Below are 27099 nucleotides of genomic sequence, written 5' to 3' on the forward strand. Positions count from 1 at the left end.
GGCGCCACGCGACGTGACGGAGAAGAACGAAGGCGCGGTGTGGTTGACGTTGTACGGCAAACGCCTGAAACGGCGTCCTCGTCCCAAACTCAAAGTGGGCGATCGTGTGCGACTCAGCAAGAAACATCGTCCGTTCAAGAAAGGGTATCTGCCGGGTTGGACCGAAGAAGTGTTTGTCGTACAACGCGTGGTACCCGGACCCGTGGTCACGTATAAACCGAAAGAATGGGATGGCACGCCTCTCGAAGGTAGTTTCTACGAAGAAGACGTTCAGAAAGTGACCGTGCCCGACGAAGCTTTGTTCCGCGTGGAAAAGATCTTGCAACGACGTCAACGCCTCGTGAAAGTGCGTTGGTTAGGTTGGCCTAAGAAATACGATAGTTGGATTCCTCGTTCTGCGTTACGACATGTATAAAAAAGATACCAAAGATACAATAAAGATAGTCATGTCTCGTTATGTGACGTTGTCGAGTCATGTTCAAAAATCCGAATTCCCCGACAATGGTCCTTCCGAGTTCAAAATCAGGATGCCTAGGGATCATGCTTGGCAGCAGGACACGGACCGTTGGGAAGTGGGATTGAGTGGTATGTTTCTGCCTGACATTCCACCACCACCACCGCCACCCCCTGTACACCCCGAAAAGATCCTGGTTCACAAAGCGTACCATGGCGCGGGTCATCCGGAGACATGGCATGAGGAAGGGTACTTGTGTACGTATTACTATTCCACCACGACAAGGAATTCTAGTGGAGAGCTCGTGATCGCGCGGAATGCACGAGGGGTGGTCCTCTTATCGGAGATCACCCCGTCCGAGACGGGTGTGGAATTTATCAAGAAGGTCGTTCATCGAATGCAACAGAAGATCACGACCAGTCTACAAAAAGGGGAGCACCTTCACTTTGAGTTCACGGACACGAGTCAGTCCCCCCCAAAGACGAAGAGATACTATACCATGGCCACCTTGGTATGGAAGGGAGACGATTTGCTTCTGGACAATACGAGCGTGTTCATAAGTGGCATCATGTGGAAGTATTTTGGATGGGTCCTTGAACTGGCTTTACATATGGGATGGATCACCACCGACGCTGAATATGTAAACACAGCACAGTACTACAAGAAAGGACCCAATCTTCTCATGGAAGCGATCGATAAACACGCCCCGACACCGGATTACACCTTGGAACGTTTTCGTGACGGCTCCGTCTTTCCGTCCTTCCCTAACAAATTCACCTCCGAAACCGGTCCGACGGCTGTGGTCTTAGAGAGTCAGGTCGGGTCAGGTCAAATCGGTGGCCTGTATAACAATGCCCACTTCATGGTGATGGCCAAAACCTTCAATTGGCGTTTTGTCCGTCTGAACGAAGCCTTTGCCAAGTTGAAGAACACTCCCTTGGCTCCCTTGGCGAAGCAACCGGTCGAACGTCCCCTTTTCGTCTACGTCAACCTGACGGAAAGTCAATGGTTGGAAGAGTCGTACGACGAATTGCTACGTACCGTCCCCTATAAAAGTGGAGGTGTCTGGTGGGAACCACGACAGGTACATTACCATCGCCTACGCGGATCTCAGATCGAGACGATCCACGTACGTGTCAAGGAAGTCGACGGGCGGTCCGTGGCCTTTCCTAAAGACAAAACAAGTACGCTCTGTCTTCATTTTCGTCGTCGTCATGAATCGCATCGTCGTGCTCAGCGATCCTTCGAAAGAGTTTCCGGATAATAAGACCAATACGTTCAAGTCGCGACTCCCTCAGGTGGTCCAGTTTGATGGGGACTGGGAGGTCGGATTGACATCCATTTCCATACCCGATAGTGGTTTGGATCTCAGTAGTTTTCTCTCCGAGGGTGCTAGCGTGATACAACTGAGGTATCAAATCTACAACACATCGACAAAAACTCTCACGACCCGTTCGGAAGATGTGTGGCGCAATAATGTCATCGAGAATTCTCCGTTCATCGTGGATGGGGTCGGACTCATGAACGCTTTGATCAAAGAGATCGACTGGGAGATCACCGGGACTCTGCAAGGCATGGCGAATGGTGTGGTCGAGGACGCACATCGACCGACCTTTCGCTGGGAAGGAGAGATGGCCATCTTGGAAAAAAAGGATATTGGAGTCCTGGGAAGTCGTCCTATTACCGGTAATAACGTGGAACTGAGAATCGTCAAGGATTTGGCCTTTCGCATGGGATGGTTGAAAGTCGACAACAAGGGCAAACACAGTCTGGGTCCCAATCTTCGATACAGTCTCTATGACAAAGAAACTAAGAAAGCAGCGCGGGTGTCCAATACGGAATTGGTCTTGGAAGCGTTATGGATGGCCGATACGACCTGGCTTGTTCTGAGTTTCACCGTAGAGTGGCACTTTGTCAATTTGAACACGGCCTTCCAGCAGGCTCTAAGTCATACCTCCCGAAGCTTATTGGTGTACTCAGATGTGGTGAGCAGTAACGTCATGGGAGATGCCGAACATCCTTTGATACGAGAAGTCCACTATCAACGACGTGGCGGAGGGGACGTCTATTTCGAACCGACCCACATTCAATGGATGCCCATGCGTCGTCGTTACTTGGATGTCATCGAAGTCAGTGTGGCCGAGAGTGATGGACATCTGGCTGACCTGGGAAGAGGTCATAGAACCATCGTCACCTTTCAGTTCCGGAAACGGAAATGAAAAAACGTATAAAATGAAGACACGTCGTGGGTTATCATTTTTCTCATCATGCGTGGGGGTAGTTTGACACGGTATTATCCTCCGTACCTTCGTGGATCGGGTGCTACCGAAGAGTTGATCAAGATCGCCTCGCCCGTTTTGATGAATGCCATGCAAACGGGACTTCAAGCCGCAGCGAGTGGTCGTTCGTTCAACGAAGTCGGAGGTGTGGTGGGAAATTCGTTGAAACGCGGTTTGAAACGAAAAGCGGGCGCTTTGGTCAAAGCCGGTCTCAAGGCCGGGGGACGACATGCCTATAAAAAAGCCAAACGAAGTGTGGCATCCATCTTTAGACGATAATGATTCACCGACCGATGGTCGTGCATTCACGGTTGCGTCGACAACGCGCCTACCGTCGACGTCAGTCTGCCCCTACTATAAAAGGCAGGACACCCGTTCAGTACGGTGGTTGGTTGATCCCGCACCTACCGAGAGCACCACGACGACGACGACGTAGAAGAAGAAGACGATGAGTCTGGAACTGTTTACCATGCCGTCGACGGACATCACGGTCGATTCGTACCGGATGATCCCGTACAGTGCCGCCATGACGGGTATTGTACCTGTCACCTTTACCGTTCCCGGTTTGGACGAATTTATCGATTTGGGACGCAGTTTTTTCGAAATCGAACTGAAACTGAATTCGGCGTCCACCAACGGTATCGTGGCCGATGCCAACAGTGCCTCGGATGCCAACAACACCAAGTTTGTGTACGTCACCAACAATCTGGCCCACGGTCTCTTCAAGCAGATCAATCTACGGTTGGGTGGTGTCTTGATGAGCGAACAGACCGACACGTACATGTACAAGGCTTTCATCGAAACCCTCTTGAATTACAGTCGAGACGAAGGCGATACGTTGTTGGCCCCTCAAGGTTGGGTGAATTACCTGAACGTGGAAGAACAGCTGGAGGCCACGGGAGTCGACGACGACATTTCCACCACCGCCGGATGGGCACACAATAGTACGAATCCTCTGAAGACGGCCACCAAACTCTTTTACAGCAACAACAAAGCCACCATGATCATGTATCCTCATTTGGCCGCCATGCGAACGGGACGTTTGTTGGTCCCTCGCGTAGAAATGGTGATGGAACTGTTTTGCAACACCCCGGACTTTTTCCTGTTTGGGACCAAGACCAGTGGCACCGGGGTCAAAAGATACGTCACGTTGGGTGCAGGGGATATCAAAGTCACTTTTCATCTATGTCGCGTCAACCTGAATGTCAGTGTGGGTAACGAACTGATGGCCAAGATCGATGTGAAAGGTCAAATGGCCAATTATCCTATGGTCAAAAGTCAAATCCGAACCTTCTCGTTCGATGGCAAAACCACCTTGTGGACCGAAGACCAATTGTTCACAGGCCGTCTTCCCGACCGTTTGGTCGTCGGACTGCTGGATAGCAAAGCGTTTAATGGGGATTTGGAGTATTACCCGTACGCCTTCCAAGATTTTGGAGTGAAGAGTATTCGTCAACTGGTGGGCGGAGAAGAATATCCCTACCCGACCTTGGAATTGGATGGCACCAATACCCTGAAAGACTGGTTGGGCTATCACCGTGTCTTGGAAGCCAGCGGTTCCCTGACGAATCATCGCCCTCACCTGATTCAGCCAGGCGATTGGGGATTCGGCAAGAATTGCACTTTGTACATGTTTAACAATGTACCCAGTGGGAATGCCGATTCACCGTATCATCGAAATCCCAAACAAAAAGGCAAGTTGCGTCTGGAAATCCGATTTAATGCCGCTCCCGACAAGAACATCACCATTTTGGTGTTTGGCGAATTCGAAGACAACTTCCAAGCCGGTACCAACGGAGCCGTCCTGTATCAAAAGTACGAGTGAACAGAAAAAAAATGGAATTTGTACCCTTGAGTGACGTGACCTTACGCGCCTTGGCCTTGGACGATCCGATCCTGAAACGCATCTTTCATGGCGTCCACCCCTCTGATGGGCTTCCGTCACGCCCGCCCCGTACGACACGGGCCGCTTACATTGTCAATACGGATCCACGAGGGGAACCGGGTCAACATTGGTTGGGACTTTGGACGGAACAGAATCGGTGCGAAGTCATGGACAGTTACGGGCTCCCGATGACGACTTACAGTGCACCCGACTTGGAACGCTGGCTCGAAGACGAATGGGATGCCGTGCAATGGAACGATCGGACCCTTCAAGCTTTGAACAGTACCGCTTGCGGTCATTATGCTTTGATGTTTTTGAAAGAGAGGGTTCGGGGACGTACCATGCCCGAGTTTGTGCAAACCTTTTCTCCTCACGATTTTGTAGCCAACGACCGAAGGGTGGGTCGACAAGTACGTCGTCAAATCGTCCAAGAGGTCAATGCCTTACCCTGCCTTCAAAGTTGTACACCGCATGAACCGATTCTTCTACATTGATGAATAAAAAAAAATTTATTTCATTACCTGTCGTGTCTTTGTTTTATGTAAGGGTATAAAAAAGATAAGGTGCAGTTCGATCGCCGAGGAAGGATGATACGACAACCCAGTAGTACGATGATCGTCGGTCCCTCGGGGAGTGGCAAGACGCAATTGACCGAAGCGCTCTTGACGGAAGGAGGCGGTGTCTTTGAAGGAGATCGGACCAAACCGTGTCATTACTGTTATGCCGTATGGCAACCACGTTTCGAACGGATGAAAGGTCGTGGGATCCGATTTCACGAAGGAATCCCTGACATTTCGGATCTTCGACAATGGTTTGGAAAAAGTGGTGGCGGGATCCTGGTCTTGGACGATCTCATGGACGAAGGTGGGAACGATAAACGCGTGTTGGATCTATTCACTCGAGAATCGCATCATCGGAACATTACGGTGTTGTATTTGTGTCAAGATTTATTTCCACCCGGCAAGTATGCCAAGACCATCTCCAGGAATGCCCATTATCTCTTCGTGTTCAAGAATCCTAGAGATCAATCGGGATTTCGAGCCTTGACGTTACAAGCCTTTCCCGATCGATGGCGTGACGTGCTTCGTCTCTTCGAGAGGTGCACGCAACGCCCGTACGGGTATATAATGATGGACCTTCACCCTGCTTCAGACGATCGGTACCGACTGTTCAGTTGTGTGACACCCTCGGATGGTCCGACCCAAGTGTGGAAACGTGAATGAGTAGCCCAGGATCCCCGTTTGCCCATTGGGATCCATCGGACTATCAACGTGCCTTGGCAGAATACCGACGACGACAAGCTCCTTCCACACCTTCCACACCTTCCAGTCCCGGATCACCGTTTGACCAGTTTCAATTCGAACGCAATCCCTCCGAATATCAAAGGGAATTGCAAACGTACCGTCAACAGCAACAACGACGGAGAGCTAAAGAACGCGCGGCTCGTCGACGTCGAAGACAAGGAGGACGGGCTTTGGCTTTGAGTGAACGACTCGAGACTGCCCAACACATTCCTCTAGGAACCCGATCGTTTTCTGAACCCAGGATGACGTCTGCCCCAGCCGGTGTGGGGAGCAGGACACCCCGGACGTCCCCGGCCGGTGTGGGGAACACCATTCCCAACATGACTCCCAGAAACAGTCCAGCCGGAGTTGGAACACGAACTCCCAATAGTACGATTCAAGAGTTTTTGGAAACGTTGGATCAAGGTCGTGTGCCGACGCCCGAACCCAATGCCTTGTTGACCGAGCTGGGACTTGACAATGTGGGAGGATTAGAGTCCGATGGGCTTTTAGCCCAACGACAACTCATGATGCGTTCTCTCTTGGACGGGAGTATCCCCGTGGCTCAGAGAACACAGATCCAAAGAGATTACCTGATCTCCGACCAAGATTTACAAGATTTTGCCGCCAGCGGTCCTTCCAATCGTCCTACCACTGGAGGCAAACGTCCTCGTCCTACTACCGGAGGGAAACGCCCGCGTCAACGTCCTCTCCCAGCAGGTTCTCCTGCAGGTTCCCGTCGTCGAGGTAGCGGCGGCGGAGGAGGAGGAGGTCCTCCTGGTGGCGGCGGTGGCGGCGGTGGCGGCGGTGGTGGAGGCGGCGGCGGAGGAGGTTCTCCTGGAGGAGGAGGAGGAGGTTCTCCTGGAGGGAGTGGTCGTGGAGGTCGACGACGTTTGAACCAGGATGGACTTCGTCGTCAAATGGATTTGTTATCTCAAGACGCCCGTCAACGAACGGATGGACGTCGTATCCGGAACATTACCCATACCAACACCGTGACCACAGTCTACGAAGATGGTGGCACGCCCACCGTCCGACGCACCTCTTCCCGACTCAGTAACCCATAAAAGGACATGCGCAACGCCACGATGTCAATCATGCCCAAAACCAGACGACGACGACGACGACAACAACGACGACCCCCACAACGTGGACGCGGCCTCTTGACGGTCCTAGGCAAAGCTGTGGCTGCCGGGTACACGTTAGGAAAAGACAAGAGGTATAAAAGGATGGGTGCCCTAGGAGTCACCGGCCACTATGAAGCACCCGAGTATAATTACGGTATGATGAAACGGGTTCTCAAACGAAAACCTTGGGCGCGAAAAATGGTGATGGATCGAATGATGCGTGGGGATCCGCATCCTTTGAGGGGACTATGAAGCAAAGAAGAAGAAGAAGGAGAAAACCCCCCGTCCGACGACAGCGTGGCGGGGTGCTTCCTTTGGTCGTGGCGGGCGCAAGTGCTGCCCTCGGAGGCGTGACTGCTCTGGCGCGTAAGAATGCTCGTACTCGAGCACGTTCCCGTAAACGGTACGACGACATGGTGGCTCGAATACGTGCCGAAGACGCTCGTCGTGGGGACGATTCGGCCATCGTGTACACGCACATTCCTGCCTATAAACCACCGCGTTACAAAGGTATGATCTTCCTCGAGAAACTCAAACGTAAACTCAGAGGTCGACGATGACTATAAAAGGACAGTCCAACCGATCCCATGGTAACAATGGTACGTCAACGTGGTAGTGGCATTTGGTTAAACGGGAGACGTCAACGCGGACGTGGTTTACCCATATGGGTCCAACGGGGCGGCAACTTGATCATGTTCCCAACGGCTGTCCCTAAACTTCCTAAAGGACGCCGACGACGACGACGACGAAAACGACCAGGAGTGCTCCGGGTATAAAAAAGAACGCCCCCAGGATCGATAGCCCGGAACACACCAACATGTCGTGGAGGATACAACGACAATGGCCGTTTTTACGGAGCGTCTTGAAAGAAGCCGATCATCAAACGCGTCGGGCACGCCTTCAGGCTGCCAATGCGGATCAAATCAATGCCGTGAGTGAATTGGTCATGAACACGATCCGAGGGAACGTTCCTGTTTCGTCCAAGATAGTGGGACGCCTTCGACCTTACGAAAAGGTCTTGGGGGACATGTCTCGTCGAAAACATTCTATTAAAAGGCGACGACAATTGATGATGAATCAGACAGGAGGAGCTCTTTGGGATGGTCTGAACGCCGCTTGTGACGTGGTACGACGAAGTAAAGGACACAGACTAAACACGGCTTGTGACATCCTAAGACCCAAAAAACGATGAAAGCGTGTCGTCATGGGATTCCAGGAAGCGTTCGTGCCCAAACACCCTATCTGGGTTGGTTTCTACGAGATCTGACCCGATTGTCGGGAGAGGACCGTTTACGAAAACTCTACGATGCCGTGGATCAAAAGATCGAGGCCATCAGTCAACTGGCTCGAGAGATTGTCAAGGGGCGTCTGCCTTTGTCCAAGTACACCCTACTCAAGATTACCGAGACCCCACGAGATCGAAGAGTGTTACGGGCCATCAGTCGTTCGAGTCGTAGCATAAAAGCCCGACGAAGGATGATGCGTCGACATTTTCATCGAACTCGGTTCTGGCACGGATTGCATACGGCGTATCATCATTGTGTCAAGGATCATCTACAACATGGACGATGGTTGGTGTGATAACACGTGGACGCAAGGACCTCGTTCGTTCTGTGCCCTACAGGATCAGATACGGGGGCTTCGGCATCGTGTCCGCGAACAATGCGACATTGTCCGTCAATTGACCGATCAATTGCAAGAACGCAATCAGAACTTGGAGCTTGCCGAACAAAAGATGGGGGTCTTGCAAGAACAAGTCTGCGAATTGAATCGACATTTGGAACGCGAACGCTACGAGAAACAGAACCTCTACTATAAAACCAGGGAGAGACGCGACGATCTTAGTACCTCACGATGAGTGAAGTGGAGACCATTCCAGGATTTGAAAACAAAGTCTTGATCGATCCTCAACGACTGCGTCAACTCGAAGACGTGTACAAGGAACGTCTGACCGAAAACCTGCCTTTGGCCAAAGCCGCTCGTATCGCCGCCAAACAAGAAGCCGTTCTCATGTCGGATCAGATTCCTCCAGGGATCAAAAATACCTTGGCCACCTCTCTGGCCGACCAAAAGAAACGGTGGACCAAAGCCGTCCGACAACCTATTGGGTTCGGACCGGATGCCGACGACGAACGCGATGCCGAAGCCGATGCCTATGCGCAAGGACCCTTACACTCCATGTTGACGCAGTTGGTGAAGAAGAAGAAAAAGACAACACCCGAGACCACACCCTCGGCACCCCCTAAAGCTAAAAAACGACTTCGATTCATCACTCAACCCAAAGCAGCCCCACCCAAAAAGAAGTCGAAGAAAAAGTCACCCCCCAAGACACCGGTTCCCTCCGTCGATTGGGGACAGCTTCCGTTTCAAGGAGATCCCAGGATGATGGGGAGTAGTGTGGCCGACTACATGGAGACGACCGCTCAATCGGTCAAGAAGAAGATTCGTAAGAAGACAGGTCAACGCCGTCGTCCTACCGAAACAGATAAATTGCAACGCCCACCCGGTTGGTTGGATTTCGATAAGAAACTCAAACGACGACTGGATGGCGAGGACTACTAAGAGACGGCGACGCCAGCGACGACGACGTCAGCGAGGTGGCAAATTTGACGTGCAGAAGGCTTTGTCCAAGACCGGGATCGAGTTTCATTGGCCGGGCTATCAGTACATGGGTCCTGGCACCAAATTGGCCAAACGACTCAAACGAGGGGATCCTGGCATCAATCGTTTGGACAAGATTGCCAAGACCCACGACATGGATTATGCCAAGGCCAGAAACTTACAGGACAAGTGGAAAGCCGACGACAAGATGATTCGGGCTATCAGTAACCTCCCAGGCAAAAAGAAGAAGACGGAGAAAGTGGTCAAGAAAATCATGCAAATGAAACGTAAACTCAAACTTTAATTTGACAAACATTTTTCAACGAAATTTACGATTGAATATTCTTGTCCGACGACGGTAAGGACCGTAAATGTCAATAAAAGGTACAAAATAAAACTGTCCCGTCTTTTGATTCTTTTTGATCTGTTTTTCCGGGTGCCATAGGGGACATCTCCGATAACGCCAGGCTTCACGAAGGGCCTGTCCTGTTGCACAACAAATCAGACTACCATACAGCATGACCGCTCTCAGGTGACGTCGTGCAGGGGGTAATTGGATCTGCAATGGAAATGAAAATGTCCATCAGCTCCTCTTTTCATACGATAGTGACGAAGACGCCATATCTCCGAAGATCTCCATGGTTTCCTCAACCAACTTTGGGTAGGACAACATTCATGTAACCACATCTGAAACTGGGTCTGGATCTGGAACGAAACAAGAACAATAAGGAGGTCCCATACTGTGATAACATCTCGCCCGTACCACCAAATGTCCTTCGGTATTCTGATAAACAAAATGTCCCTCCTCGTTACGGACCATGATCTGACGACGCCATACAGGTGGATCCAAATAATAAAGGGCCACGCCTCGATCCTCTTCCAATATCTCCTCCACCAAATCCTCATCGTAAGGATAGATGACACGCAGTTGAAACGTTCCGATGCCTGTGATGGGGTCTGATCCTATATAATTGTAAAATCCGTATCGTGACACAATGGCATCGATGATGGCCAGTCTCTGGACGGTCGTATACCGTTCTCCACGACATTCCTCACAGTAACGACGGTCCTCGGGAATATCCATGGGGAAGCTCAGGATCTAAAACATAAACAAAGACACGCCTGTCAAACGTTCCTCCAGTAACATGATTCGAACCTCGGGCGTATAGGGTCGTCTCTCGTGCACATGAAAGTCTCCACTCCACGTACAAAAACATCGGTCGGCACGGACCATAATCTACGAAAAATCCACAGTACATCGAGGCGTTAGTTCCCATAAAACGCGCATCTGATAACGATCATCATTCCACACCAGGGTATAAGATCTCTCGACCGCAGACGATTTTTCCCTACGACGCTTGTAGGTCCCCTGACAATGTCGTGCATGTTCCTGTGGTGCTATGTTCGTTCGTTGGTCATTGAGTCGAACAAGACAATACATGCACGTGATGGGTCCATACGAACAACAAGGCGAATCCCAAAACGTGAACCCTTCCCCATTGGCGAACACCGTCATGAACTTGAAAAAGATAATCACAGATAATTAGGGTCATAATAATGGCGGTCAGAGCGTTCCTGGCACAATTCGCCTTTGATACATCTCCAAGCACTGTAATAAACATCTTTTTGTTTGGAAGAACGAAATCCTATGTACGTCCCCAGGATAGGCACATTACACCAGGTCTAAACATAATATACATAATTAACAGCGCCATTAATTTGTTGTCGATTGATTTCGTCTTTGATATCTGTCCAGACTCGGAAATAAACAAGCTCTTGTTTGGAGGTACGAGGTCCCCTGTACGATCCAAAAGTAGGCAGACTGCACCAAGTCTAAACAGAAAAATTCACGTTAATAGGAGAATCGACTATCGGCGACGACGACGGCGACGGCGAATACGACCATGAGAACCGACCGCCCTCCATAACTCCGCTATAATGTCTAGTTCTTTTTCCGTCCAACCCCTCTCCAATGAAAAGCGAGTGGTACATCTAAGGATACACCAAGTCTAATGAAAAACAAAAAAAAAAACCGTGATACAGGTCATCGACGTTTGTATACGGTAACGAGTCCATAAAACGGATCCCAAAAATCCACATCAATCCTCTTCCACAACTCCGCCGTAATGTCCATCTCTTTTTTCGTCCAACCCCGTTCGTAAGAATAACGAGTAAACTGATTCAGACGACACCACATCTAACGATCATAAAGAGAACGAAACGTTTGAATCAGTATCCCGTCCCAATAGAGACCCGTACCCCTAAGACGAAAGCAATAAGAAGTACACGATCCGTATCCATAAGAAGTACAACGTCCAGGCGGAACAAAGTCTGGAAAGATGGACGGAAACCATGGTCCCTGTCAAGGAAACATGACGGCACGGTTACCATAATAAGGAGATTCGTGAAAAGTATATGCGGATACACGACCCCCCGAATGACAACGACGACGTCCGTAGGAGACTTCCAACCCGTCACATCGACAACGAACGAGACACCCGTAACACAAGCAACCAAAATGGTTAAGGTCCAGTCGTTTCAAACAGTGAATGCACGTGGCGGCAGTCTCCGTACAACGTTGTGGACACACCCACTTGATCCAAGTCCATCGATCCTTCGCCCTCGGTGGATAACCTCCACGAGTCCTATGTTCCTGCACCACCATCTATTAACAAAAAGAACCTATCTTAGAATCTCATTCAAATAACGTCGTCTCCATCGAAGCTGCTTCATCGTTCTCGGAGGACGTGCCCGTCGCCACATCCAACAACCATTCCTCCATACCCATCTCGATAGCCTCTCATCCCCGAACGTATCCTCAAATTGACAAATCACCTACGAAAGAAAAAACGACCTATCTTAGAATCTCCCTCAAATAACACCGCCTCCATCGACGCTGCTCCTCCGTTCTCAGGGGTCGTCTCCGTCGCCACACCCAACGATCCTCTCTCCATACCCATCTCGAAATCCTCGCATCTAATGTTTGTTCCAATCGACAAATCACCTACGATAAAGCAAAAAAACTAGGTCCAACTATACCCCTGACACAAATAACACCAGTCCCCCAAATCATGACGACATGGCGGAAACCCATAACCCACGTCACAGGTACAAATCATACATCCCGGACGACGGTACGACGCATAAGACACCGAACAAGAACAGTCCCACGTTCTACACCTCACTTCCACATAACTACAACGGCATTGCCATTCGACCCATGGATGTCTCCCATGATCCTCCGCCGGTCTATAGGACACCATGACCTACGAGAAAACAACGACAATGAGGGGATCGAAATGGCATACACAAAAGACCTCTCCGGTAGACGGGCCATCGACACCAACGACACACGACCATCCCTTCTGGACGACGATTGTATATGCCCGTACAATAACGATACCCCGGACAACCCAACATGCCCAAAAGACAAGTCCGACATTTCATGAGTCGACTTCCCGCAGGATTACCCCCAGGGGCAAACCGTCGGCACGGTCCGCATTCAAAGACGATAGTCGATTCTCCTACGTACGTCGCCGTCATCTAAAAGACATCAAATAAAATAAACGAATCTATCAGATCCGCTTCGATTCCCACCCAATACAAATAACCAGAACGTACCGTGCCATGTTGAGCGCAACGTGGTAGACGGAGTAACTCTTCGTGAATGGGGTTCCAACGTTCCCTCCGGTCCTTCTCTCGTTCCTTCTCCTCCTCTCGATCTCGAACCTTCAATACATGCTGACGTACTTCAGGAGGCAACAGGTCCCAATACGAAGCCTCGTTTCGGGTCGCCGGAGTCTTCTTGGTAGTCTGACCTTCTTTTCGCCAACGACCATTCTCTTGCTTGACCCACACCTCTTCCTCATACTCTGGGTCTTGCTCCACCTCCATAGTACGTCTGGCGACTGCCATCTCCAGCGCACGTCTCTTGGGTTCGGATGCCATGACTTTTTCTGAGACTCCTCACTCGATCGAACTACTTAACAGGAATCGTTCCACCAATCCCCGTGCTCCTAAGGGGTCACATGATTCTCTGGGGGGATACCCCCCCATCCCCCAGGAGACCTATCTCGCTCCGGATTGGTCCATCTAGGGTACACGTCAAGGTCGTTCAAGGTGACTCTTTTCTCTATAAAAGACACACCGTCTTCTTCAAACAAAAAACATCTCATCATGGAAAGTGATAGTGATAGTGATTTGGTTGAAGCACTCGACGAGTTTGAACAAATTGGAGGTGCTGCTCCAGGACGTTTCGTCTTCGAAAGACTCCCTGTGGTCGAACGGCGTAGTGTCCGTCTCGGTGTTCGTGAACGCGTCTTTCAACTTCGCCCTCGACAGATCGGAGCGTTCATCCCTCGACAACGGTTGAACGATGCTCTCGTGCAAGGTCTTCGTACTGCTCTAGATGACTTAATCAACGATCAAGACATTCCCGATGGCGATCGCATTTACATCGCTCTAGCCTCCAATCGTATTGCCAATGCCTACAACGGTTGGGGTCTACGGGCCGGAGAATGGTGCGCTCAAGGTCCACGCGTGGATGCCTTACTTGGGAATCTTTCCCACATGCTCAACTCGAACGAACAATTTGAAATGGACGATTCCTTCACCCTCTCCTTCGTTCACGTACGTGGGGCTCCCACCGGTTCCGGTTACAAAAGAAAACATTTACCAGGGCATCAAGCGTCGACGCGTCTCAGAGAATTCAAGCACAGTGTCTTACGTGTTCCACAGGATGATCAAAATCTATGCTGTCCACGTGCCATCGCTCTGGCTCGAGGGGTCCATCAACATCGAGACGATCCCACACGTCGCCGACAATGGACTCGCTGTCGCGGTAACCATCGTCGCATCACACGAGCGGCTCAAGACCTTCTAGAGGAAGTCGGTCTTCCTCCTCAACCCTGTGGTCCCGAACAACTTCAACAACTCGTCACCGCTCCCAGTCTTGAAGACTACACTCTCGTGGTCGTGGATGCCAACCGCGCTTATGCTTGCTTTGCTTACGGTCGTGGGGACACGTTGTTAGGACTCTTACACGAAGACGGTCATTACGATGCCTTGTCTTCCTTACCCGGGTTCTTCGGCCAAGATTATTTTTGCAGCCAGTGTTTCCAAGCCTACAAGAATTTGGGTCAGCATGCCTGTCGTAATAACCGAACCCATCATTGCGGAGCCTGCTTGCAAAACGGATGTCCTGATTATACCGAGGCCTACCGACAGTACCGCTCGGCTCAGACCCCCTGTATTCTCTGTGGACGTTCTTTCTACGGAGATACGTGTCTCCAAACCCATCGGTCCAAGACCCACGCCGGTAAACCCGCGGATGCTGAACATCCTTCCGTCTGTGCCACCCGTCGTCAGTGTAAAGAATGTCATCACACGTTACGTGGTGTCAAAGAGATCCGAGCTCATCGGTGCGGGTATCGGAAATGTTCGTGCTGCAAGAATGACGTCGACGTTCATACCCATCGATGTTTCTTACAAGTCGAAAAGACCCCCGCCGAAGAACGACGTTTGATACGACAACGACTCTCCTTCCAAAGGATCCTGAATCAGGGACTAGCGCCTCTCTTAGAAAACGACGCCGCTGGCTTGCACGCTTTTCTGGCGGGCGATAACGAGGACGACGACGAGGAGGAGGACGATGAGGAACCGCCCTTGCACGTTTTCTTTGACATTGAGAGTATGCAAGTCGAGGGACGTCACGTGCCCAATCTGGTGGTGGCCGAGACAGAAGACGACGACGATCCTCCCGTCTCGTTCCAAGGAGACGATTGTCTCTTTCATTTTCTGGAATGGTTAGAAACCCTCACCGAAAACGGAACGCGACCCCTAACAGTCATCGCTCATAATTTCAAAGGGTATGACAGTTATCCCGTCATCGACGAACTCCACCGGCAAAAGAGAAACCTGGAACAAATCCGAAACGGTGGGAAAGTGCTCCAACTCACCTACCCTCACGAAGACACGACCATACGATTCATCGATTCGCTCTCCTTCTTCCAGATGCCGCTGAGCGATTTCCCCAAGACGTTCGGGCTCACCGAACTCAAGAAAGGATACTTTCCACATTTGTTCAATACCCCCGAACATCAAACGTATGTAGGCCGACTTCCCGACAAAGCCTTCTACATGCCCGACGGCATGTCCGTCAAGAAACGTCGCGACTTTGATACCTGGTACGACGACCAAGCGGCACGAGAGGTCGTCTTTGATTTCCAAGCCGAACTTTTAGCCTACTGCCAATCGGATGTGAAACTCTTGAAACAAGGATGTCTCACTTTCATGCGGGATTTTCAAGGACGCGCTGAATTCAATCCCTTTGAACAAATGACGGTGGCTTCTGCCTGTAATCGCTACTTGCGCATGCACTGTATGGAAGAAGACTCTATCGCTTCCGAACCTCTGCTAGGATGGCGAGGCCGTATCAATCATTCCCAAGCCTCCATGGAATGGCTGACCTGGTGCGAACACCATCTACGACAACGAGCCTACCTGGCCCTCTCGCCGGAAGAACACGAGAACCATGAAGCCATGGCTCATGCCTACGGACAGTACGACGCTCATCATCCCTTGCATCGCCAACGTATCCAGCATGCTCGAAACGAGGGCGAGTACCGTATTCCTGGTACCCGATACACGGTCGACGGATACGATGCCGATACCAAGACCGTTTACGAATTCTGCGGGTGCTTCTGGCACGGATGTCGGACCTGTCATCCTCAACGCACCGACGTGCATCCGACCTTACTCGATCGCACCATGGACGAGGTCCGTGCTCTCGTTGACAAGAAACGTACATTCCTCATCAACCGTGGGTACCAAGTGGTGACCATGTGGGAATGTACCTGGAACACCCTCAAACAAACCAACCAGGACATCAAAGACTTTCTAGCCCGTCAACACCTCCAAGCTCCCCTGGAACCACGCGACGCTTTTTACGGGGGTCGGACCAATGCCGTACGTCTCTACGCGCACGTCGACGAGGAGAAAGAGGAAGAAATCCGATACGACGATTACACGTCCTTGTATCCTTGGGTCAACAAGTACGGCACCTATCCACTCGGTCATCCCACGTTCCTCTACGAACCCGACACCACCGATCTCTCGCCTTATTTCGGTTTGGCCAAATGTACCGTCCTTCCACCCCAACGTCTCTACCATCCCGTGTTGCCTTACCGCAGTCACGACAAACTCACGTTTCCCTTGTGTCGTACCTGCGTCGAAGAGAACATTTCCAAACCTCTTTTGGAAAAGACGCATGCCTGTCATCACACGGACGAAGAACGTGTCCTCGTCGGTACTTGGTGCACCCCCGAACTCGCCATGGCCGTACAGAAAGGTTACGTCATTCAACACGTCCACGAAGTATGGCATTTCGATCAGCAACGTACGGGACTCTTCCAATCCTATGTGGACACGTGGCTCCAAATCAAAGAAGAAGCCAGCGGTTGGCCCGAAGGCTGCACCACGCCTGCTCAGAAACAAGCCCACATAGATGCCTACTATGCTCGGGAAGGCATTCGTCTCGATCCCGCCAAAATCGAAAAGAACCCTGGACTCCGAGCCCTAGCTAAGATGATGCTCAACTCGATGTGGGGCAAGTTCGGGCAACGGATCAACAAGACTCAGGTCCGAGAATTCACCGAACCTCAACCGTTCATCCAATTTCTCGACAGCGATCAACACGATGTCCGTTACGTCAGTTCCTTGACCGAAGACCGGGTCGAAGTCCATTACAAACTCCAAACACACGATGTCTTGCCTTCACCCAACCTCAACATCTTCATTGCCGCCTTCACCACCTGTCATGCCCGACTCCGTCTGTATCAAGCCCTCGATCATCTCGGTGAACGTGTCCTCTACTTCGACACCGACTCGGTCATCTACCTCCATCGTCCTGACGACCCTCCTTTGGATCCGCCACGAGGTGCCTACCTGGGAGACTTCAAAAGCGAACTCGATGCCGACGATCACATTGTCGAGTTCTGTTCGGGTGGTCCCAAGAACTACGGTTACAAGACCAAGAACGGATACGTTGAATGCAAGGTCCGCGGTTTCTCCCTCAACGTCGAAGGGATGACTCAATTGAATTACGAGGTCTTGCGTCAAAACACTCTGGATGAATTACATCGTCCTCTAGACCGACCGCGTACCACTCGTGTCACGCAATCTCACACCATTCAAAGAAATGCCAAGACCTACACCTTAGAAACCCAACCTTCTCACAAAGACTACCGACTCGTCTACTCCAAACGGGTCCTGGATCCCAACACAGCTCAGACCTACCCTTACGGTTACGAACGGTTCACCGACGAGGATCTGGATCTGGCTCAAGTGTTAGCGGACCTATTTGCTTAAGGGACGAGTCGACACCAGGTCTCCTCACACGTTCCCGCTTGTACATTAAGTTTTGTTGTTCATTAAACCGTTATGATTCGAGAAAAACAAAACTGGTCTCCTTCATGTTCCGCATTCCAAACATACTTTCTTCATGTTCCGCATTCCAAACATACTTTCCAACTTGTCCTTCGATTATGACGTCAAATGGACTTTGACCCCACCGTCTTAACCAATCCTGTTCACGTGTGCACGTGATAATGGCGGACCTAAAAATATCCACCAATCAGAAGCCGATGCATCTCATTAAAATTGGCTCTCGACCAATCAGAACGCTCCATTTCAAAGTGGCTCGTATTCCCCTATAGTACTACTTCCTTGAGTAGCGAAAAGCGAGACTCTTTCTTTCGTTTTATTCCCAAATAAATATATTTTCAGCTTGCATTTGCTAACTTTATTATTGCCTTTTTTGTCCAACTAGTTGTGTGATACTAAAACAATTAGACCCTTTGCCCTCAAGGGCCACTGGTCAATAGTCCGTTCAGCTTCGCCTCATAGGCTATTGCCCAGTAGCCCTTGCGGGCAAAGGGTCTAATTGTTAAATATGCATAATGCCATGTTTACAATCTGCGATGGTAGGCACATTCGATTATAATAGAGTACCTTTAAGACATTTCTCATTTTTCTTTTCCCACCAAACATCAAGATCTCTAAAAATTATTCGAGATCTGTTCAATACTAATGATATAAAGATCAGCAGAAATTCTATCTATTGGGAAATCTCGTCTTCGTGGTGACGCCACTCGAAGCGGCCAGCCTTGAATGAGACACGAAAGGCATTTTGATCTCATTGACCAAAAGATGGAAGCTAGGAAATGATTAACTGTACAAGTAATTGTCAGTCATTCAGGCTACGTGGCTTTCTATCCATTACAAACTTGTTACACAGTTCACATCAAACAAAGTATTTCATGAGCTACCACTCTCGCTTGCGTGACGGAAGCTGATGCAGCTTAGTTTATATTTACATTTTGACTCGCCAAATTGACACAGGCTTGAACTCAACCCGGCCTACGTCTATCCTATGGTCATTGAAGCATTACCAGTAATTTAAGGTTATCTAACGAATTCAGAGAAATGACTATTTCTGTATTTCAAGCTCAACTGCTGAATAACCTGTCACTTAATATTTTGAACAGAAATGTTTGAAATCATAAAAAATGGACAACAATTTTGAGTTTACAAGACCTGTTTCGATCGATCACTGATCATCTTCAGTTGCAAGTGTTCGTTACAGTGCAAATTAATGGCAGGAAATTACAACAACGACAACACCAAAAACTACAGAAAACCAACACTAGAACATAAATGTAGCTAAAAAGATAGAGTTAGCTCCATATCCTTTAGCTGCCTATTTAGACTGGGATTTTGCCAGCGGATATGAGCAGCCTCTTTGAGCAACAACTGGAAACGATGACAAGTAGGTGCCATATCTAAAATGGAGAAGCAGCTCTCAGAACAGAGTCTTCCACATTCTTCAGAGTGTTGCAAATGTTGGAAAATGTGAGAAGTCCTGTCCTTTCTTAGATGCTCACGAATGTGCATTGAAATGTATTGGAATGTTTCCCCAACGTAACAGGCATTACATCCTGCACAAGTGAATTTATACATGACACGCGAACGCAGATCGAAAGGCACGGGATCCTTCAAACTGCCTTCAAACTTGCCACGCAGAAAGGTAATGATCTACTTTTGCCAAAAAGGCAAAATGGGGGGGGGGGGCTCTTTTTTGAAATCATGAGGTGCACTTTTAAAAGATTGTGTTATTTTAAGATGATCTTAGCTTACACATTGTACAACTGTCAGCAATAAAAAGCTACATTAGTGAAATTTAGATCAGGTAAACGTACTCAATTCAACATAACTAATATAACTAAATTAACCTTTGCTGCTGATGTCTTTTTCTGAGGTGAAATCGACCTTGAAAAACGATACATATTAGTCTAAGAAAGAAAACTTCGGTCATATGAGAGCATAAAAGGCGAAATATTTGTAACTTCTTAGGCATAGATTTTTTTGTTTTTTGTTAAAATGGAGAAAATCAGAAAAGGAAGTGATCTACGAAAATAAAAATAGGGGTCACCGAGCATTCAAGAGAGTAAAATCGCTGCGAAGTTCTCAAAGTGATGGTATATTTACACTGTCACGTCCTTGCGTGACATTTCCGAGAAGACTTGGTTCCATAGGTATCTCATGATGCCACACGCTTTTACATTCCATTCTTGTGGAAAATGTTTGCACCTTTAGCACCGTGTTTACCTTCGTGGTCTGCGATGCATGACCTGTGCGTGACATGCACGAAAAAATGTGCAGTAGCAATGGGCGCAAATGTCCTTAAGTCGGAATGTTTAAGTTGTGATTTCAACATTAAAGACTATAGTACTGTTCTAATTTTATATTGGTGGCATGTACCCATCAACTAGAAATGACACCAATAAAGTATCATCAACACAAATATGAAAGTGGTGATGAGGATAACCTGGAAACCTTTTCAGACCAAGCAAGCCCCTCTCATCTAAACAATCCAAACTTACAAATGCATCAATGAGCGATAACGAAGCAACCCCGGGAACACAGCCTACACAACTTCAAGTACCGCAAGCACGAGTACCAATGCAAATGTCCCTCGCAGCGACCTACCGCCATTTGCCCCGTTCTATCCACTCAGTGACCAAGCAAGTGTAGGTCTTCGCTGGCGAAAATGGATGAGACGTTTCGAAACCTTGTTAATCAGCGTGCGCAAGTTCGATCCTACAGTCCGCAGGGGACTTCTCCTCACGTATGTCGGAAAGGCCACTAACGACATCTTTGACACGCTATCCGACACAGGCACCGACTATGCTACAGCCATTGTCCGCCTTAACGCTCATTTTGACCCAGTCTGAAACAAAGACATGGATATTTACGATTTTCAGCAGATAAAACAAGAACCAGGAGAATCACTGCAAAGCTTTTACCACCGCCTAAAGAGAAAGCAATTCTTTGCCAATTCCCCAGGCAAGATGCGGAGATCAAACCACAAATCATCCATCATACCTCAGATTTCCAAATTTGCCGAAAAGCTCTTCGCTAATCCATGGATCTGAATGTTCTCGTGGATTATGGGTATGCGCTGGAAAAATCAGACCTCCACTCCAAACGCATCGAAAATGGTTGTCAAAATAAAACAATAAATTACACCAATCGCCAACCAAACGGAAAGCCGCGCAGAAAAACATGTCAGCGCCAAAAACAACAGCGTAATCCGGACCAGCCCCAGATAAAGAAAGAAAATAAGCAACAAGCTCGAAAATGCATGTATTGCGGAGGACCATTTCCCCACGATGGATGAAGAGATTCATGCCCAGCATGAATGTTCCAAAACTGGTCACTTTGCCAAATGGTGCCTGTCAAAACCAAACCAACCTTCAAGACGACATAATGTTCGTGAAATCAGCCAAGTGGACAAACCTGTTTATCTCAGCAACACAGATGAGGAATTCGTTTATTCAATTAACACGCTAAACAAACAACCGGAAACAACCACGCAAACTCGCGAACATTCCCGTCTAAGTCATTCTCAATACAGGATCATAATAATAATAATATTTCTTTTATAACGCCTATCCAGACGTGATCTAAGCGCTTTACAAGTCATGAAAAATTAAAATTAACAATTAATCCATAAACGAAAAAGTTATACAAAAATTTCCTCGAATAAATAAGTTTTAAGTTGTGTTTTGAAAGTCTGGAGATTATCAGAGTTTATTATGTGTTCTGGTAGATCGTTCCAAAGTTGTGGCAAGGCGACAGCGAAAGCTCTAGATCCATAAGACTTCAAATTATAGTTGGTAGGATTAAGATGGAGCGATGTAGAGGAGTGGAAGGTTCTTGAAGGACGGTGAAGACTTATCACTTCTTGTATGTACGAGGGAGACAAATTATGCAAAGCCTTGAAAGTGAGAATTAAAATCTTAAACTTTATGCGTTCATTAATTGGTAACCAGTGCAAATCTTTCAAGATGGGAGTAATATGGTTGAATTTCGAGGAAAATGTTATTAAACGTGCAGCGGCGTTTTATACATACTGTAGTTTTTTAACTGCACATTTCGGAAGATTGTACAGAAGGGAGTTGCAGTGGTCAAATTTGGATGAGATAAAGGCATGCACAAGTGTTTTGGCAGTTTCCTTTGATACAAATTTTCTGATACATGATAGATTACGAAGGTAAATCACTTGCAATTGTATTTGGCTGCGAACAATTCCACCAATATCTCTATGGAAGACACTTCGAGCTAGAAACTGACCACCGCCCACTTGAACACATCTTCAAGCCAAAGATCAGTTTTCAAGACAAATCCACCCCCGCCAGAGTAGAAAGATGGGTTCTACGACTTCAAGAGTATGACTTCAAGGTAGTCTAAGTTGACCAGGAAAACACAACCTGGCTGACTCATTGTCACACTTACCCACCAAAGTTACCACAGAGTAACACGGAAGCATGTGCTGATAGATATGTTCACTATCTGGCCAAGCAGCTAACAACACGAGCCATGACAACTGAAGAAATCCAGCAAGCATCTGTGGAAGATGAAGAACTGATGCAGATAAGAGACAACCTTCAGAAAAACAAGCCTCACAAGCTCCCTTCACAGATTTAACTCTGTAAATAATTTCCATTTCGCTTATTTATGACCAATAAATAACACTTGGTTCCGGTTCTCAATTTTATGGCTTATCGGAAATCATCTGAAATCTTATAAGATCAATTTTTGCTTCTCTATCTTCGCATTATTTTGTTTCTCTGGCAACAGAGCTTTTTCTTCGTATTATCCTCCCAATATCTTACCAAGAACATTTGTTTCATGTCATATATCTTGTTCCACATTTGTCTCCAATTCAAGTTTACACTGTGAAATAACATTCATATTCTTTGAGGCTCTTAAAGTACTTCCAATTTTATTGTTTATTTCGCTTTATTATATCTCAGGTTGGTTTTGGCATTAAAGTTTTATTTTCACACAGAGTTTGTTCTGTTTGCTAACTCCACTGTGAGGTTGAGATTTTACTTTGTCAATTCCTCTTCTTCATTTAACAGACTAGCCCAAATTTTTACTATGATTTTCCCCTAACTCACCATCCAGACACAATATTTTCCCATTTACCACTTTATTAGAGATTTTGGCTTCAGTTAGTGGAGAGGAACCCCGTCTTGTAAGGGGATTCTTGCTTCAGCACCATAATCATGCCACAAAGGTTGCTACAGCTGTAGTCTACTGCTTTTTTTGTTTTTTTTTTCCTTACATAACTATCTCAATAGGTATCTACAGCAGGGATATCCACTTTTGTCCTCATCATTACTTATTTATTTGTTTCGTTTATTTCTAATTTCTTTGTTTCCTTATATATTTCTTTATTTATTATAATTATTACTCTTTTTAATGTTATATTTTGGAAATCTTAAAAGCTCATCTTGTAATTTTAACTAAAGGATTTTGTGACACTCTTAACGCAACTCATCTCTTTTGCAGCTTTTTGCAACTGGTTATGACTGGTCCTTTCACCGCACAATCTACTGGTCAGCAACGCGAGTTAAACTCAAAGAAACTGAAGAAACAGGCACAAAAGAAACGATACAAACTACGAAAGAAACACCAAGCTGAAGCAGCAAGTTCATCAACTTCCATTATTCTCCCTTGTACTGTACAACTATGGAGATGGCAAACTACACACTCTTGTAACTTCACTCTCAATCAAAGGCGACAACTTTTCAAAGGGTATTACATTTGCAAACCCATAGAACGAAACACAGCAGATACATATGAGCTTCAAGGTACCATTGATGATTTCAATCCAAATAACTACAATTTCCAAATCTAGAGTTTTTTTAGGAAAGCTTAGAAAACGTTTTACCAAATCTTTCAAAGCATCCATCAACACAGAACTACTCATCTCAACCTCTTGTGACACATAGCAACAACCCTACATTTAGCTGCTTCCCAAAGTACACAAACTTCACCATCCAGCATCACCAGACAGGCCTTGCTCAACTCACAGGCCGTCCAATCATTACCAGCGACGTTTCAATTACCCATCACTTTTCTCTATACCGAGTGATACATTTCGCCTTCCATGCAAAATTCATCCATTTTATACCCAGACTTCCTTCCCTCGCCTTATTTCCAGCCTCTCGTTCCCACTCCCCTCCATTTCGAGTTCTCGTTCCCAGCTCACATCAATTCATTTTAAATTTTTCTGTCGCAACTGGGGCTGACATGTACAGGGGACCTAAAAAATTTTTTTAGCCTCAGACATCTCTTCAGTGGTGAAGGAAATTTGAAGGATTTTCGAGCACCGAGTTTCGTGAGTATCTAATAAAATTTTACATTTCACAAAATTTATTGATTGCATGTCAAACTTTTCCGATCTTGTGTCCCTTTTTGCATTTTTCGTTGCAACTTCGACTCTTATAGTAACTTACGTCGCGACAGTCTGTCTAGTGCTTTTGTCTTTTCCTCACGCTGGACTAGAAACCTCCTTGCTTGGTTGCGCTCCGCCCCTGACGATTCGCAACTTTTATCGAGCCTAGGTGTCAGAGCTATTCTTTTTTCTCCGAATATTTTGTTTACCCGATTTTGGCATTTTGAGATAAAATTAATATCAGTAGAAAGGTATGTTAGGAAACCAAGTTCCTCTGATTCTGGAGGCTACTGAAACCATATACAAGCCACTCCTTATTACTTTATATTGGTCGGAGACTGGTAGGAGTATTGTGGTTGTGCGGGGGCCTAGGCCGAGCAATTGTAGTATTGCGTTTACTTGCAATAAAGGTAAGTTGCTTGCCACACAAGCTGTAGGAGAATAAAGAACTACGTTTTGAAGAGGTGAAAAGCAAGGATAAAGGGCCCATGTTTGCCTTGCTATGGAAAACACGGACTGTGCTTCGCTCCAAAGAGCGAGATCGTTCTTGTGCTGTTTTGTTTTTTGTTTTTGTGCTTTTTAATAATTATGACTTTCCTTGCATGCAAAGTTGGTGACCAAAATTTATGATCTGGCGACCAAATTTTCCCCATTAGTCGCCAGCTGGCACCTCAGCAAAAAAGTTAATTTCAAGCCCTGTGAAACAACCTCTGGAACACCAAACACAGGTAATCCAGTCAATGCAGACACCCCACCTGCAACTGCAATGCCAGTTCCAGAGAATCCACCTCCTGATCCACCCAACATTCCAGTGCGAACATCAGGACGAGACAGAAGACCCCCAAACTATTTGGAAGACTATATCCGAAAATAACGAACTGTGACACCAATAAATAGAATCGAAAACGATTAAGAGTGAATTGCGACTAGTAGACATCTTCATATATCAATAGTTTATTTGCATGTTATAGGCATGATATATCTTTATAATACTCACATTCTAAGAACTGTGTTTATCACATAACCCGAAGAACTGCACTACAGAAAGGGAGGAATGTCATATTGAACTGTTATCACGTTATCAGTGGACAATGATCGCTTAGTCCGAACGTAGAGTATGATGATTGATTCAATTAAGTCGGAATGTTTAAGTTGTGATTTTGACATTTAAGATTATAGTTCTAATTTTATATTGATTAGCATGTACCCACCAACTAGGAACGAGACCAATAAAGTATCATCAACACAAATACAAAACGTTTCTAAGGATGTAATGGTTAAGTAATTTGAGAGAATTTGGCATTATTTTGGTCAGTTTCCAAGTTTTGTAAGCCAGTAACCCTAAACATGACATCATCATGCCACGCCCATGGTCACGTGACCAGTAAAAGAAAACTCTAAATTTGTCTCTGCGCTACGAAATTTGGGTATTTAATCGATGGTTTGATAATTTGTATTTGTTTTTGCATCCAGCCAAGCATGGTTTTCTTTTTATTTTGAAAAATGTTCTTTTTAAAGACATAAACGATACTGAAATACCCATAACTTTTTCAAAAACGATGATTTGAAAAAACCAATGCTTAGCTATATTCTGTATTTGGGGGTGAAACGTGCCATGTAAAAAAAAATTATTTCAATTTAAAGACTGCCAGAAATTAAGCTTTTTCTCAAACCAGAATCAGGTCGTTTACGCATACGCAGTTGATCTGAGAACGAGTGCAAGAAAGGGCGAGGAAAAACCTTCGATGGAAACGACAGTTTGTGCGGTGACTAACTAATTACTTTACTTTCACTGCTCCATTGTACAAAATTGGCCTTGTTAGAACACTTGTTGATAGAACCTTTAAGATCAACAACACTTGGGCAGGCTTTCACACTGACGTTAAGGGCCCACAGACGAATTTTTCTCGCAAGGCTAAGAAAGTAACATTTCACTTCGGCCTTTTCAAACTTGCACGGGACAGCAATGGAAATTCTTCCATCATACTTATATGCTATGTTATGAACGAGAAGGCACAAAGAAGGAACTGGACTTCTCACATTTTCCAACATTTGCAACACTGAGGAACGTCATAGACTCTGTTCTGACAGCTGCTTCCTCCATTTTAGATACAGCACCTAATCGTTTCCAGTTGTTGCTCAAAGAGGCTGCTCATGTCCGCTGGCAAAATCCCAGTCTAAATAGGCAGCTAAAGCATGCGGACCTAACTCTATCTTTTTAGCTACATTTATGTTTTAGCGCTAGTTTTCTGTAGTTTTTGGTTTTGTTGTTGATGTTGTTGTAATTTCCTGCCATTCAGCACTTAGTTTGTTTTTTCTTTTGTTACACTGTTTGCATGCGCATTATTCGATTGTTTGCATTTCGCATTGTTGCAATGTTTACCGGTAATTTAAAATTCTAACGGAAATGCATTAATGTAAGTTCAAATAATTATTGTAACATTGACTCAAATTCAAATTTGCACTGTAACGAACACTTGCAACTGAAGACGATCAATGATCGATCGAAACATGTCTTGTAAACTCAAAGTTTGTTGTCCATTTTTTACGAATACTAGTTTGTCTGCTTTTATCAAGACCATTGGAAATGTTTGTAACTAATGCTTAATCACCATAATCAGTACGTTGCTTAAAGTGCCACTATGATGAAAATTTTGCATGTCC

General features: G+C 46.9%; 3 protein-coding genes across 3 annotated transcripts; all 3 read left to right on the forward strand.

The window, feature by feature from the left end:
* The first annotated feature begins 3202 nt into the window (after positions 1-3202).
* Positions 3203-4558, forward strand: LOC138017802 (uncharacterized protein F54H12.2-like). Its single transcript, XM_068864774.1, has one exon. It carries the CDS (start codon positions 3203-3205, stop codon positions 4556-4558), a length of 1356 nt encoding a protein of 451 aa, XP_068720875.1.
* A 647-nt stretch (positions 4559-5205) lies between these two features.
* On the forward strand, positions 5206-5841 carry LOC138017803 (uncharacterized). The gene has a single exon (XM_068864775.1). It carries the CDS (start codon positions 5206-5208, stop codon positions 5839-5841), a length of 636 nt encoding a protein of 211 aa, XP_068720876.1.
* Positions 5842-13805: 7964 nt separating this feature from the next.
* LOC138017804 (uncharacterized) lies at positions 13806-17996 on the forward strand. The gene has a single exon (XM_068864776.1). It carries the CDS (start codon positions 13806-13808, stop codon positions 17994-17996), a length of 4191 nt encoding a protein of 1396 aa, XP_068720877.1.
* The last annotated feature ends 9103 nt before the right edge of the window (positions 17997-27099 follow it).

This window comes from Montipora capricornis, chromosome 9, assembly GCF_036669925.1.
Source record: "Montipora capricornis isolate CH-2021 chromosome 9, ASM3666992v2, whole genome shotgun sequence".
NCBI classification, from domain to species: domain Eukaryota; kingdom Metazoa; phylum Cnidaria; class Anthozoa; order Scleractinia; family Acroporidae; genus Montipora; species Montipora capricornis.